Source organism: Triturus cristatus, chromosome 9 (genome assembly GCF_964204655.1).
Source record: "Triturus cristatus chromosome 9, aTriCri1.1, whole genome shotgun sequence".
Classification (NCBI taxonomy): Eukaryota; Metazoa; Chordata; class Amphibia; order Caudata; family Salamandridae; genus Triturus; species Triturus cristatus.
Genome location: NC_140592.1, coordinates 1,263,387,815 through 1,263,403,598, shown reverse-complemented (window position 1 = coordinate 1,263,403,598; position 15,784 = coordinate 1,263,387,815). Strand labels below are relative to the sequence as shown.

At 48.2% G+C, this 15,784-nt stretch overlaps 1 protein-coding gene across 13 annotated transcripts in view; it reads left to right on the top strand.

The window, feature by feature from the left end:
• HECTD1 (HECT domain E3 ubiquitin protein ligase 1) overlaps nucleotides 1-15,784 on the top strand; it is a 559,621-nt gene that overhangs the window by 515,966 nt on the left and 27,871 nt on the right. For all 13 annotated transcript variants that reach the window (XM_085627391.1, XM_085627395.1, XM_085627387.1 and 10 more), the window contains one exon: nucleotides 1,821-1,914. In XM_085627391.1, the coding sequence (XP_085483517.1) occupies nucleotides 1,821-1,914 (94 nt within the window). The remainder of the gene's footprint in view (nucleotides 1-1,820; nucleotides 1,915-15,784) is intronic.

Here is a 15,784-nt window from a genome sequence, read left to right as displayed (position 1 = left end):
CCTAGTGTACCATTTACCAGGGGCTGACATGTAGCCAGAGTTTGCCAATTTGGGTTTGGGTTTAGGTTTCAGCCCAGTTATAGGGAAGGAACATAGGCCCTGGGTACCTGATTGGCAGGAGCCCAGGGCACACTCAGTCAAAGTATATTCAGCAAAAAGTGGGGGCATACCATGCAAGAAAGATGGCACTTTCTCACAAAAAGACGGCACCTTCTTACAGTAGGGGCTCGCTGCAGCATTTTTAAGGAATATCTCTGTAGCTAACATATGTAAGGCAGCCACCTGGAGGTCTGTAATACTTTCACAAGGCATTATTGGACTGACACAGATTGCTGAGCAGACAGCCAAGTGAGTAAACCTTCTTTGTGGAATGCTTTTGGTTTGTGTAATATTCAGTCTTTCCTTTTTACCCTTTCTCTCAGTTTTTATTGGGGTAGTCTCGCTGTTCTATTCAGTGCTTTTAACTAATAATGACGATGCCATAGGGGAGAAGGAATACTTGCTCATGTCTGATCCTAGCTCTTCTCCAGGGGAATCTTCAGTATAGCGCAAGCAACTGTTCCACTTTCCCAGAGAAAAGTCAAAGGGAATTAACCTCACTTCTTCCATGATTCTTCATCTCTGTGTAAATGGGTGAAAATTGGCTAACATAGCCTTTTTATATGCTGCTAAAAATACTTTTTCTTGAACAAAACTAGCTATGCAAAAGAAAGAGTGTGTGTGTATGTGTGTATATCTGTGTGTGCGCGCGCATGGTGTAACAGTTAGGTAGCTATTTCTTCTTCGATACTGACCCTTGAACGGTCTGCCCATTGTCTTTTGAGAAGGTCGGCCCATGGACCTCTTGCACCTTCAGTTCCAAAACACACCCTGTGGTACTCGGGAACCTGCTTCTATCTGCTGTCAGAGTGGCTGGATTTTGGATAAATCATGTCTGCTCAGGTTCGTGGAGCTGTGAGACCTTGTTCATGTCAATATTTATGTACCACCCTTTGCGTTTCTCTAGAGATCTCAACAGTCACACAAACCAAGTGGTGATGCTCTCTGAGAGTTTCCTTTTTTGTCAGTAGGGGAGCCTTGCTCTGATGTCAGGCAATCACCCTAGTGTACCTCCATCTGTTCAAAGTGGCTACAAAACAGAGTACGTGGTGACCAACAGTGGTGACAGCATGATACTAGATCGGGCTTCTGGCCTTTTTTCCAGCATGCATGACGGAGGTGAATGCGCAGAATTTCTACATTTTACACTGGTTTGCCTTTAGGCTTATGATTCGCATGATCATATTAGCCCATCAACAAGGACATGATGCTCCTCTGGGATTGAAGGAGTCCACAATTCTTTGAATATTCCAGACCCTCTGGTTGACTCTGGCATCCCACCTTGACAACGAGAGGGTTAGAAGTCCTTGACTTCTCAGCAAGTACCTGAGCCCTCATTGCAAACTAGACAGTGAGGATGCCTGCATACCAGTGTAAGAGAGAAGAAACTGCACCAGTCACAGTATCTCTGCTGAAGTGCTACCCTTCCTCTTAACTGGGCATTAGTTTAGAGGGATTTTGATGGTGTATATGTATTTTTGCCTGTGACAAAATGATATTCAAAGATGACAAATCACATATCTGAGTGACCTCATTGTTTCTGGAGTACTATTGGGAAGTTACAGCGTTGTCTTCAGCAAGTGGCTATTGTAACGGCAAAATGAGCGGCACAGTCTGTTTGGAGAAGTACGGTGGAATTGGTTCTTCCTAGTCCTGGTTGTTCTGATGAGGTCTCGCTTGCCTTCCCCACTATTGATTTCTGAATTGTTCTTGCTTCACAGATGGTGACAATTGAGAACGCTGAGGAATACGTGGATCTAATGTTCGACATGTGTATGCAGACCGGTGTTCAGAAGCAGATGGAGGCTTTCAGAGGTAGGCACTTACAGAGACTAGTGTAAGTGAGGGTTATGGCTGGACTGTCATCCATGGCAAACATTTAGGAACCCACTATGCTTACTGACCTGCCATCAATTGTGGGCAGTGATATACGAAGCGCACACAAGGCTCTTTCTTCGACGTCTTCACCATTTAGACTTCAACAATATTGGGATGAAAGGTGTACCTATTTTATATGACTTAAAGTTATTGCTTTAATAAAGTAAAACCTCTTAATAGAGCAACTGCTTATATTTGTAGGTCAGATTTATTTTAAGGAAGCTACAGCTAGATTTGTAATTCCTATGGATTCTTCTAACTGCAGATTCTACACCTTGTAAATATTCCTCCAGGTGTCGGACTAGTTCTTGAAATTTGGAAGCAGTACTCCTGCATGCCGGTAGGTTGTGGTGTGCGGCTCCGCAACATTGTTTCGCTCTGGAAGGGAGGAGCAAAGTCACATACAAGTGCCACCCAGGTGTGCTGATGTCACTTACTTTTTTTGGCAGCTCCTTTTTTCCACGTCTTCAGATGCAGATCCTGTGCTCTATTCCTTTCATCTTTGATAAGTTGGTTTTTTTTTCAGAAAGAAAGTTTTCCCAAAACATCAGGGCTTAAAGCTTGTAGAGACTGTAGCAAACAGGTGTCTGTGAGAGACCGAACAGGATATGACTGAGGTTGGTACACGACTCCAGGACTTGCAACCACTGCGTCCAGAGGAACCCAAAAGCCATTCGGGACTGCGAGACAATACTCTACCTCTTCAAACATTGCAGGACAATGTGCCGTGTTGAAAGGAAGGTGATGTTCCCATGGCAGATCCTCGTCTTTTTCAAAGTCTTTAGGTAATTCGAAGAAAAAGCACAAAATGTCCAATTGGGAATCTGCCTCTTCCCACCACTCTCATACTCCAGAGAGTTGCGAGAGCATCGGCTTGCCACCCGTTCTCACCCTGAACTTCTGAAGAGCTGATTCCAAATCGGGTCCTGATGCAACCTGAATTTCCGGGTTGCTCTCCAACGTTGCAGCAGATTGAGGCCTTTAGCGAGGCTATGCTGCACATATTTCGCACACATCCAGCTCCCCGTGGCACGCCTTCAGGATCCAAGGACCTTCTGAGGCCTGCAATTGGGGTTCCGACGGTAGGCTCTCCCTTGCTGCTTCCAGTTCCGCAGTGGCTTTGACAGTTGTTTCCGTCTCCAAGCCGACCTCATCTTGACCGAGGCCGCATTGCGATCCCACTGAAGCATAGCCAATAGGCATACTCTTTGACTCATTGCCTTTACCAAGCAGCAGAGCTTGCAAATTACACTGCTTTTTGGTTCTGATTCGGACAAAAACTGCTATGATGAAGGGGAAAATTTGTCCCGCAGTATGAGGAGAACAATTAGTATGTGAAACTTTAGGATGCCAGTAGTCTAAACGTTTCCCAAGACACTGGTCTTGTCCTTCCACAGTGGAGAGTGCTACTTTTGCCGTTGTCATACAAAGGCCTCCAGAGGTCCTTGCCCTGCAGCTCCCTACCTTGGAAGTGAAGACCAATGTCATCATGGAGGTCGTCCAGTATTGTTGTTCCTAGGTAATGTGACGACGGACTTTGATGGCGGGAGACGCTTGCTTCGTGTGTTTGGTTGCTTTTCGGGGCTGAGGGTGAACTGGGCAAAGACATGTTTATTCCCAGTGGCCCGACTGCAATGGAACCTCCCCAGCTGCACGAGGCCCGTTGGGAGCCTAGATGCCTGTCTTATCTTGGTACCAATATATATCACACCCCCGACGATATATTGGAGGGCAATATTGGTCGGGCCATCTGTGGCCTCAGGAGTAGCATGGCATTTTGGAGTGCGCTGCCGCTGTCTGTAGCGGGGCGGGTAGCGCTCCTAAAGATGGTTGCACTGCCGCGTTTATTATACTTTTTTGGGACTTTGCTGATTTGGATCCCAGGCCCTGTGTTTAGGCAGCTCCGTTCTCTGACATGTGGGTTCCTTTGGGGGACAGGTAGAAGACGAGTGGCAATGGCCACACTGATTAGGCCAAGAGCGGAGGGGGGCATGGCGGTGCCGGATTTTGAGTGGTATTACCTAGCAGCCGTGGCTCACGCAGGCTGTGGCCAGGGAGTTCCGAGGTCCGGAGTGTGGTTGGGTCCCGCGCTATATTTTGTCTTTCATAGTGCTACAACAGAAGATGCGACTGGAACCGCTTACAACCGAGGAACGGACAATTAGGCTATGCTGGAACCGGAGCCAGCGTAGGGCTGGGTTCGCTCGCCCGTATGCCCCGGAGATACTGCTGGGGATGTGCACAGCCTTCCCGCACTGAGCACATTGGGAGGACCTGGGGATACAGGTGTTGGGGGACCTGTACTAGAATGAGACCCTGTTGTCTTTCCAAGACTTAAGAAATAGGTACGATCTCCCGAGAGGGGACTACTTGTTACATTCGGCGCTTATTGCCGCAATCCTACGCTATTGGAAGACGGGCTTATCGGAACCCCAAACCTCAATGGCATGCCAATACGTGGTAATGGCTGTGGGGACTTTTAAGGCCATAACGTCCCTTTATCGACGAATGCGGACGGAGAACCTGGACCCATTGGGAACACTGCAGGGGAAATGGGAGGTGGATCTAGGTAAGGAAATCCCTGAGAAAACGTGGGCTCAATTGATTAAGAGGGCATGGAAGTGTACGAGAAATGCCCGGTTTCAGTTAATACAGTTTTAGGTCTTGCATAGAGCGTATCTAACACCTGCAAAGCTTAATCAGTATTTTGCGGAGACGGCGGCTTAGTGCCCGTGATGTGCTCTGGAGGGAGCGGATTTCCTGCATATGCTATGGGGATGCACGACGCTGGGAACCTATTGGGAGGCGGTTCTGGATGTGTTGAATTCGGCTACGGATAGATCAGTGGCATTGGAGCCGGCCGCTTGTCTACTACATTGTTTCCCACATACTGCCAGAATGAAAGTGACTAGCAAGTTTATAGACCTGGGGCTGGTATTGGCAAAACGAGAGATTACAATGCGTTGGAAAGCACGACAGGGGCCTAAGGTGGGGAGATGGCGGGCGGAATTGATTAAATGAGTGCGGAGTGAGGGAATCCTTTGATTACAACAGACCTCACGTATGAATAATGACAGTGTATGAGACAGCAAGGGCGTGGGAAGCATTGGTTGCAGCACTTCAGACCCCAGGTATAGATTCGGAAGAGGGCTCACTAGAAGGAGAACGAAGGATCCCAACTCCCACACTTGCATAGAGTGCCCCACTAGCGGCAGTTACTGTGGGGGAGGTCAATGCTTCTGATACAGCACTGCTCCTATTCATTGAAGTTGTTGAGATGCCCCAAGGAAGGTGTTTAAACGCTAATACTGTATATATCTGAAGGCGCACTGGTGACCGGGGTAGATGGGAGGGGGGTGTGGATAGGGAGAGACGCAGCAGACATCACTATGTGTTGAATATAATATGTTATGAATAATGTCTCTGTTACTCGAAATTGAAAAGTTAATAAATCGATATAAAAAATAAATAAATCATGGAGGTCGTCCAGCCTGGCCAGGATCCTATTGAGCCTCTTCTGCAAATTACCAAAATTCTTACAGATCATCTTTTGGGCTCTTGGGCAAAACAATGTCCTGACCCCCCAGTCAAAAGGCAGGTAGCTCGTTGCCACAGACTAACGCTAAAAGAGCCTGACTTCCTAACTCAACTCCCAGTGCTGGATAGTTTAGTGATAGTCGTCTACCAGCAGAGTAAACCCTAATACCGTCCTTACGACCCCTCTTGACTGTGAATCTAAGAGCATGGTGCCTTTGGCAAGCACATTTTCCTCAGCCAGCCTTTCCATACGTTCTGTCAATGCCAGCTGACTCCTGGGTCTCTACAACCAGAGCTTTGTAGTGTATGTGTGTATGCCAGGGGTTATTATTATCTCTAGACCCCACCACTGGCACAACAAACTTCTCAGCCCTTTCGTGGCCTCTGCCACAGCCCCCAGAGAGAATGGTCAGATAATCAGGAACAGCATGCAGCTTTGTCCGTCCTTCCCTTTCTCTGGCAAATGTACCCACAAGACTGCTTCAGTGCGTCCTTTTCAACACACACGCAACCTGTAGGAGACAGGATCAGACATTTCCCTCAAGGGTGGCAACACATCACTTCGGGCGCATGGGTCCTCCAAATTGTTCAATGTGGCTACGCCCTCCCTTTCCTTTACACCACACCGCACGTTCTACCTCGGCATGGCTGGCGGAGTACCACATAACCTTTTTACAGCAGGAAGTTCGTGCCTTTTTGACCAAAGGGGCCATTGAGAGGGTTCCGGCCTCAGAGAGTGAGGCGCTATTCACAAACTGCGTTTTATAGTACATTTAGTAGTCCCTCAATGCTACTTCTAAACTACTATCAAATGTTATTCACAAACCTATGAGTGTAAATCTCCACCTCACCTCTCCTATCATTTCTATGGGAAGATCTCACACTTAAATGTAATACGTATGAATAAAAGTGGGAGGGACCAGGCGAGTAGCTGTAAAAAGGGACATGCATACGGGTAAATAGGTGGGGTTTAGGTAGGAGTAAGGAGGGGTTTAGGGACAGACATGTACCTACCCACAAAAGAGTAAGCCCCTTGCTATTCACAAACTGCACTTTTAAGTTCCTACAGCCAAATGACCCAAAACAGTAGTAAATTACTGAAGCCCCACACCTGGCCAACCCACTGGTACTGCAACACCCTCCTATATAGAATAGCAGAGGTAGGTACTTAAAAACCTAAGAGGAAATAATGTTAAATAAATTACGCTATTTAAAATAAAACGTTATGTTAAACAATCTAAGAAATAAAATATTTAGTAATTAATTGTAAAATATTTTAACCTCGTTTTAATTAATAAATTAAAGTAATATACATTTTTATTAAAATATAATTTAAATACTTTTAATTGTGTACACCACTTTTAATAAATAATGCAGAATAAAAAATTTGATGGGGGCTTATTTTTTAATTTAATCTTCAGAAAAATATTTTTTATTTAATATATTTAAATTAAAGATTTCATTTAAAATTAAGTTTGTAGTGCAGTAGGACTTTTTGTTCTACGTTAAAAAAATATATACATAATTAATTAGCAATAACATATAAAAAAATATTTTTACTATTTCTTTAGAGTTAACTTTTCCCTATACTTTACCATAGGGAGACTCCACAGTCGGGGTGGAGATCTCCCTATGGTAAAGTATAGGGAAAATTCAAAGAGTTTATTATGATTTGTTTTAAACTTTATGATAAATTAATAAAAATAATTTTGTTTTAAATATTAATGTGAAAAGACTTCTAGGTGGGCACACAATCGCGAAGCACTGCTGGCTTGGCAGTCTGGTGTATAAAGATGGGTATTTTGCCCATTCGGTCCCACATGACTTTTTGGTCTGAGTAGTTCCACAGACTCACTACCTGGTGAAGGACTGCTTAGGTGTCTATTCACAAGGTGATGAATCTGTGGTTAGAAGTATCCATCAGAAGAGCAAGTTACTTATCTTCGATAGCTGACCTTCAGGTGGCTACTCTGTCTAACCGCAGATTCCTCACTGCTCATCCACCCACCACCCCGTTCTCTGAAAATGATTCTTTTCCATCTAAAGAGGTCCAAAAACAGAGACCTGTACACTGGTGAAGTCAATTTGCTGATGGTACCCAGCTTGTGAGAGTGCGGCCAAACTCTTGAAAGCAACTGATGCCTAGATGACGCTTATATGCGGCTTCTTCCTGAGCGTAATGATATCTGTGTGGAGCCACACAATTCTACCTACCAGCGTGCGGGAGAAGTGCCTTTGATTTTTTGGACTCAGTCTGATGCCGGGAGTGGGTGCCCACAGGGTTAAGAAACTACTGTTCGATGGAGTATCCACCAGAAAGAGCATTGCGGAAGGTAAGTAACTTGTCCATTGGGGCAGGAGGGTGTTATGTTGAAGAGAAACATTTCTAATTGTTGCCAGGCAGCCATCGTATTGGAGGCTTTCTTCAGTGGGTGGCACTTATCCAGTTAGTACATGACCTTTTTATTGGAGGTGATGAGAGGGAATTTCAGGGGTGGTTACACTTACTCTTCACTTCTCTTCATTCCCTTGGTTGAGGGGAACGTAGACAATGGATCGATTCTGCTGTGCTGGTACCGCCGATAATATTCCATGCTTGCATTAATTCTCATCTGGTGAGGGCAAGGTGCCCCTAAAGTGTACATCTTTATCCAACGGCAAAACTGGAGAACCATAGTCACAGCTCAGTTACCTAATGTTCGTAACAAGTGTGACTGCTCTGCAAACTACTTTGCGGATGTTAGCAAGTTTTTATCCAAAGTTGTTGAGTCACAAGACGTGGTGACTCCATGTGAGAAAGTGCCATCTTTCTTGCATGATATGCCCCCACTTTTTGCTGAATGTAATTTGACTGAGTGTGCCCTGGACTCCTGCCAATCAGGTGCCCAGGGCCTATGTTCCTTCCCTAAAACCTAAAACCCAAGTTCGCAAACCCTGGCCACATGTCAGCCCCTGGTAAAGGGTACCCTAGGTACCCAGGGCCTTGTGACCAGGGAAGGTCTCTAAGGGCTGCAGCACTTATTGTGCCACCGTTCGAGGCCCTGTACCCTAACACAAACACACTGCCCCTGCACGCTGAGTGTCTGGGTGCAAGACAAAACAAAGAGTCGACATGGCACACATCCCTGTGTGCCATGCCCACAACCTACACTCCCCTGGCATACATCAGCCACCCCTCTAGCTGGGTGCCCTATGCCAGTGGTGTGGGCACAGGAGCTTGAGCCCTGTGCCCCTACATTGCCCGGGTCCATTCCTGGGCACTGTAAGTGCAGTGCTGCCATTTAAGAGTATATGGTGCTGGGAGCTCGTCAAACAGGAACTCCACAGCACCATAATGGCAACACTGAAGACTGAGAAGTTTGGTATCAAACTTCTCAGCACATTAAACCCGCACTGATGCCAGTGTGGGATTTAATGTACAAAGCACTACAGAGGGCATCTTAGAGATACCCCCTGAAACCTAACCTACAATCCACGTCTTGTCTGAGAGGCTGCCTAGGCTGCCACCCAGCAGACATGTTGCTGGACCCCTGGGGGGAGAGCCCCCGCTCCCCTGGGCCTGCAACAATGCACATCCTGGGCGAGGTGCTAGGTCTCCTCCCCCAGGATGGGCAGGGGGAAGCTTCAAAGGCATGCCACCTTTGTGAACTTCTCCAGGCCACTTGCTGTACTCAGCAACTGGCCCCCACCAGTTCTGACCCCCACTCTGGAGGGAAGACTGGCCGGAAGCTCCAAGTAAGGACAGGGGATGTGCCAGCCTTGCCAACCCCACCCCTCAGGTGGGGGAGGCGAGGTGAAGCACATCTCGGGCCCTCGCCATCTTGAAGATGGGGAGCCCTACCCAATCAGGCCTAGGCCGCCACTGCCCCCTCCCATAGGAGAGTGGCAGGATAGGGGGTGTACCTGGCCTGTGCCGGAGTGGACAAAGACCCCCCGGCGGCTGTGAGCCTCAATCCGGCACCCAAGGACCCACCTCGACGCTCCTGACGACGCCTGCAGCCTCAGACCCAGGGACCCCCCCCAACCGCGTTCAACAGAGGGTAAGATTTCCAGACACCAAAAGGCACCCCTGCACCCGGCGCCCTGCGGCCCCCTGTGCCCGACTCCTGGGTACCTACGTATCCTCCAACTACCCAACTTACCTCTCGAAGTGGTTGTGGCACCTAAAGAATCTTCGTCCCCGAGCTTGCAGCCTTTGTTTGTCCTTGAACTTTTCCATAGCAATCCATTGAGCGCCCGAAGGCTCAAAAGCACCCTGCACCCAGCCGCCCGTGTGGCCCTGGCAGTGCAACTTCTACTCCTACCTACTTCCCCATTTGCCCTGAGCAAGTGACCAGGAGCCCAGCTCCCACAGCCGCACGGTCTGCTAGTCAGCAGCCACCAACCAAGGCCCCCCTGCCTCCCATAGGATAACATTGGACCTAACTCACTGTGCACCCAGCCGCCCCAGTGCCGCTGAGGGTGTAACACCTATACCTACCTGACCCTGGGAGACCCCTGAGTCTATGCCCAGAACCTTAACTCTGCCAGTCGAGTACTTACCCAAAAGCCGATAACTCACTTTTCTTCCAAAGGGTAACATTGACTGGTTTCTCTTGAAATTTCTTCTAATTGTGGAGTTTCTAAACTTTGAAATATTCACCTAAAATCAACCAAGTAACGGAAATACTCACCTGCTATTAGGAGAGATCCCAGTGCTGGATCTTGGTGCCCTGCTCTGACCCTGAAAAGTACTTACGACCGTACTTGCCACTAACCCAATTTTCTCCCATAGGAAACCATTGACTGTTTTTCTGTGAAATTTCTTCTAAGTGTCGATTTTTGCAAATTACAAATATTCTTTAAAAATCGTACCAACTGTGAAAACGTAATTACTTACCTGTTTTAGATAGATGTCCCAGTACTGAGCCTAGGAGCCCAGCACTGGATTATAAAAGTAACGAGAACATACTGTTCGAGGCATATGAGCTGCAGATTACACACTTTTGCATAGATCGCCATCTGGTGTTGGGCCCGGATGTTTGCAGTTTGTTTTTCCTCTTGGAAAGTCTTTGGAAGTCACGAGGTCGGTGACTCCTCCCTTGGTTCGTATTGCGCATGGGCTTCGGCTCCATCCTCAGATTGTTTTTTTCCGCCATCGGGCTCGGATGTAATACTTCGCGCTCCGGTTCCGAACATTTCCAGTTCGATCGAAGCGGAATCCTAGCTCTTCGCGGTATTGTTCAGATCCTTATCTCCTCAATCACCTTCTCTTCGACACATCTTCTATTCCAGTCGTCGACGGCGGCCTTCGGGTCTATCCAAGCTCCGGTCCCGGCTGATGGAAAGAACTCCATTCAAGAAGTGCCCTCGATGTGGGTCCAAATTCCCCCACACCGATCTTCATGAGGTGTGCAACCTTTGTCTCTCCCCTGAACACGAGGCTCGAGACTGTCCCGCCTGCAAGTCTTTCAGATCGAAAAAGACTATTCGAGATCGAAGGGCCAGACGAAACATGGCGCACTCCTCGGCCTCCGTTCCAGTCGACATCTTCGGGGACGACGTCGAAGCTCCAGGACAGCAGCACACCGAAGAGGACCTCATCAGTGCTTCCGAAGCCAACGACTCGGATGTGGAGGACATCACCCTGGCGCAGAGGGTCGTGAGTACTATACCCCCTCCCACACCCGCGCCGACACCTAAAAAGGCTTCGATCACGCCTTCGCCTCCGAACCTAGGCAAGACCAAAGACACTGCTTCGAACACCCCACCTTCGGGCCCGGTGAAGAAGCCTAATAAGCATTCAGGCGGCTCGGGCTTGAGCCAGCCTGCCTGCGGTGCCGATAAACACACTTCGGCTCCGAAAAAGAAACCAGCCTCCACCTCGGCACCGAGCTCCGCACCAAAGCCCTCGGTGTTGAAACCCAGCCTTTCGGTACCGACCAAACACCATAAGGCCCTCGGCACCGACACTTCCGCGCCGAAGCCTACCTCGGCGCCGACCAAAAAAACGGAGGTTCCAAAAAAGCACGGCACGGACAAGCCTAAAAAGTCATCGGCCCCGAAACCTTCGGCGCCGACGGAACAAACATTCTCAGGAACTGTTTACACCGGATCCCTTGCAAAAGACACTTACCAAGGATCCAAAAACTGGACATTTGGCACTTTCTTCTAAAAAGAGACATTTGGACAAACCGGCTCCGCCTCCACCTCCAAAGAGGAAAGACTGTGATACCTCCCCTTTCAGAGTGCCTTCCCCGCCTCCTCCACTCTCTCCACTGCCGCCCACTCCGTCTTCTCCACCCCTGCCTCATCGCTCTCCGACCCCGTCTCCAGACCATGATGATCAGGGGGACCCATACTACGATCCAGGGGATGTGCCACAAGACCCCACCCCTACAGGATCCCCAGACCCATGGGACAATTATAATAATCCAGACATTCCAGATGTCCCACAAGATGACCTTTATCCATCCAGGCCATCTCCACCAGAGGACTCATTAGGTTTTCATCACCTACTTCAGAGGGCGGCACATTATCACGGGGTAGAGCTACACACTGACCCAGTAGAGGAAGATTTCCTCCTTGACACCTTTGATACCGCACATAGGTCTACTTCCATACTACCTATGCTCAAGGGGGTAATAAAACATGCGCCAGAGGTTTTTAAAGACCCAGTCAGGGCTAGGGTCATTAACCCACGCATAGAAAAGAAGTATAAAGCTGCCCCCACAGACCCTGCCTATATCAAAGGGCCAGCGCCACTGGATTCCCTAGTGGTCTCCACTGCACGGAAAAGGGCAAACTCCCAAGCGTCAGGCGAAGCACCACCACCTGACAAAGAGTCAAAGCTACTGGACGCCTCAGGAAAGCGCACTGCGTCACAGGCAGCCAATATATGGCGTATCGCCAACACTCAAGCGCTATTGGCCAGATACGACAGAGCGCATTATGATGAACTAGAAACCATCATGCACCATCTCCCAGAAAAATACAAAAATAGGGCCAATGAATTAATTCAAGAGGTTAAGACCATAACTAACACCTCTATACGCTGTGCCTTAGACGCCACAGACACAGCCTCCAGGGCCATTAACATTAGTGTCCTCCTCCATCGCCATGCTTGGCTGAGAGTTTCAGGGTTTAAACCTAAGGTACAAGCCTCCATATTAAATCATCCATTTGATCAAGAACATTTATTCGGTCCAAAGGTAGATGAGGCCCTAGAGAAGATGAAGAAAGACACAGATACGGCGAAATCTATGGGAGCCCTACAGTCACACCCTCCTAGGCGCTCCTTTCGCCGCTCTTCAATTTTGGGGCACGGGCAGAGGCTACTCCTCAGATAGCGCGTCCACGTCCTACAAATCCCCTGCTCAATCCACCTTCACAAGGGGTTATCAAAGAGGCGGATATAGAGGCAATAACAATAAAGGCAGAGGTAAAACAAATACCGCCCGCTCTGCCACACCGCCTACCCAATAACTTCGCCCTGCTCCCTCCAGACCATCCCACTCGGGTCGGGGGCAGGCTACAAAATTTCCTTCACGTCTGGGAGACCATCACCTCAGACAAATGGGTGACCCAAATTATTTGTTCAGGGTACTGCCTAGAATTGACATCTACCCCCCCAAACATTCCACCCAGGAAACGCCCAATGTCACAAGAACATTCCACGTTACTAAAACAGGAGATAATCTCCCTCCTACAAAAACAGGCTATAGAACAAGTCCCCGCCAGTCAACAAAATTTAGGAGTCTACTCCCTATATTTTCTGATACCAAAAAGAGACAAGCCTCTACGACCTATCTTAGATCTCCGGCCTCTAAACACATACATACATTCGGACCATTTTCACATGGTAACACTTCAGCAGGTACTTCCGCTTCTCTCCCAGAACGACTTTCTCACCACACTGGACTTGAAAGACGCATACTTTCACATTCCGGTACATCATGCTCACAAAAAGTACCTCAGATTTGTAGTGGACGGGCAACACTACCAGTTCAAGGTGCCCCATTCGGGGTCACAACAGCACCAAGGGTATTCACCAAGTGCTTAGCAGTAGTGGCGACACACCTCAGAAGACAGCACATTCACGTCTTCCCATATTTGGACGACTGACTAATAAAAGCCGCGTCCTACAACCAATGTGTACATCACACCGCCACTACAATCCAACTACTTCACCAGCTAGGCTTCACGGTGAACCACCAAAAGTCCCAGCTAACACCATCCCACACAAAGCAATACCTCGGTGCCACCATAGACACCTCAAAAGCCATAGACTACCCCAATCCTGCCAGGGTTGCAAGCATTCAGGCTTTGCGTCAAAGATTCTTACCTCAACACTCTCTCCCAGCAAGAGTGTTTGTGCAACTAATAGGGATGATGGCCTCTTGCATTTTCATAGTGCCTCATGCAAGACTCCAGATGCGTCCACTCCAAGAGTGCTTAGCGCGCCAATGGAACCAGGCCCAGGGGCAACTGACAGATCTGGTGTTGGTAGACGGTCGCACCCATCGCTCTCTGCAGTGGTGGAACACCACAAACCTTTCCAGAGGTCGACCGTTCCTGGACCCGGTTCCACAAGTAATCCTAAATACGGATGCATCGTTCTCCGGCTGGGGAGCTCATCTACTACACCTCACAGTGCAGGGCACATGGACGCTGCAACAAAAGTTACTCCATATCAACAATCTGGAGTTACTGTCAATCTTTCTAGCCCTAAAATCCTTTCAGACACAGGTTTTAGGCAAGGCCGTCCTTATTCGCACAGACATGACGGCCATGTACTACATTAAAAAACAAGGCGGCACACACTCTCCACAGCTCTCTCAACTAGCACAGAGCATATGGAGATGGGCAATTCCACACAAAATCTTTTTCCTAGCCCAACATGTCCCAGGAGTCCAAAACACCATGGCAAATCTGCTCAGCAGACAGACGCAGCAGATCCACGAGTGGGAACTTCACCCGCAGTTTCTTCACCCGTTCTTTCAGATGTGGGAGCATCCACACATAGACCTCTTCGCCACCCACGAAAACAAAAAATGCCCAAGCTTCGCTGCCAGATACCCACACCCATTGTCCAAAGGCAATGCGATATGGATGAACTGGTCAGGCAAATTTGCGTACGCCTTTCCACCTCTCCCACTAATTCCATTAGTGGTGCGAAAGCTACAGCAGCACTCCCTCACACTCATTCTAGTAGCTCCAACATGGGCCAGACAACCGTGGTACACCACGCTGCTGGAACTCTCGGTAGTGCCACACCAAAAGTTACACCTCTCACCATGCCTCCTCACCCAGAACCATGGAGAGATCAGGCACCCGGACCCAGCTCAGCTCAACCTTGCGATCTGGCTCCTGAAATCCTAGAATTCGGATACCTTAACCTTCCCCCTGACTGTATGAACGTCATCAGAGAAGCTAGACGCCCTACCACTGGAGCCTGCTACGCTGCAAAGTGGAAAAGATTTGTTGTTTATTGCCATAACAACACAATCAACCCTCTAGACGTATCTATACAGCACATCATATGCTACTTACTCCATCTACAAAGGTGTAACCTAGCATATACCTCCATTCGGCTACACCTCGCAGCAATTGCCGCTTACCTACAAAACAGACCACACCTATCACTTTTCAGAGTGCCTGCCATTAAAGCCTTCATGGAAGGCCTCAAACGAATAATTCCCCCCAGAGTACCACCCTCACCTGTGTGGAACTTAAATATAGTTCTCACAAGGCTAATGGGACCGCCTTTCGAACCCTTGCATAAATGTGAACTGCAATTTCTCACATGGAAAACAGCTTTCCTTGTAGCCATCACTTCCCTTAGAAGGGTCAGTGAGATACAAGCACTTAATATACAGGAACCTTTTCTCCAAATGCACCACAACAAGGTTGTCCTCCGTACCAACCCAAAATTCCTACCCAAAGTCATTTCACCCTTTCATCTAAACCAATCGGTAGAATTACCGGTTTTTTTCTCGCAACCTCAAACTGTTGCAGAAAAGGGCTCTACACACACTGGATGTTAAAAGGGCCTTACTTTACTATATCCAGAGAACACAACCTTTCAGAAAGACAAAACAACTGTTTGTCTCTTTCTCTCCACCACATAAAGGCAACCCCATCTCTAAATCAGGGCTAGCTAGGTGGATTGTAAAATGCATATTGATTTGCTACCACAAAGCAAAACGCACGCTATCTGTTCCCCCTAAAGCCCACTCTACAAGAAAGATAGGGGCTTCTATGGTTTTTCTAGGGAACATCCCATTAGATG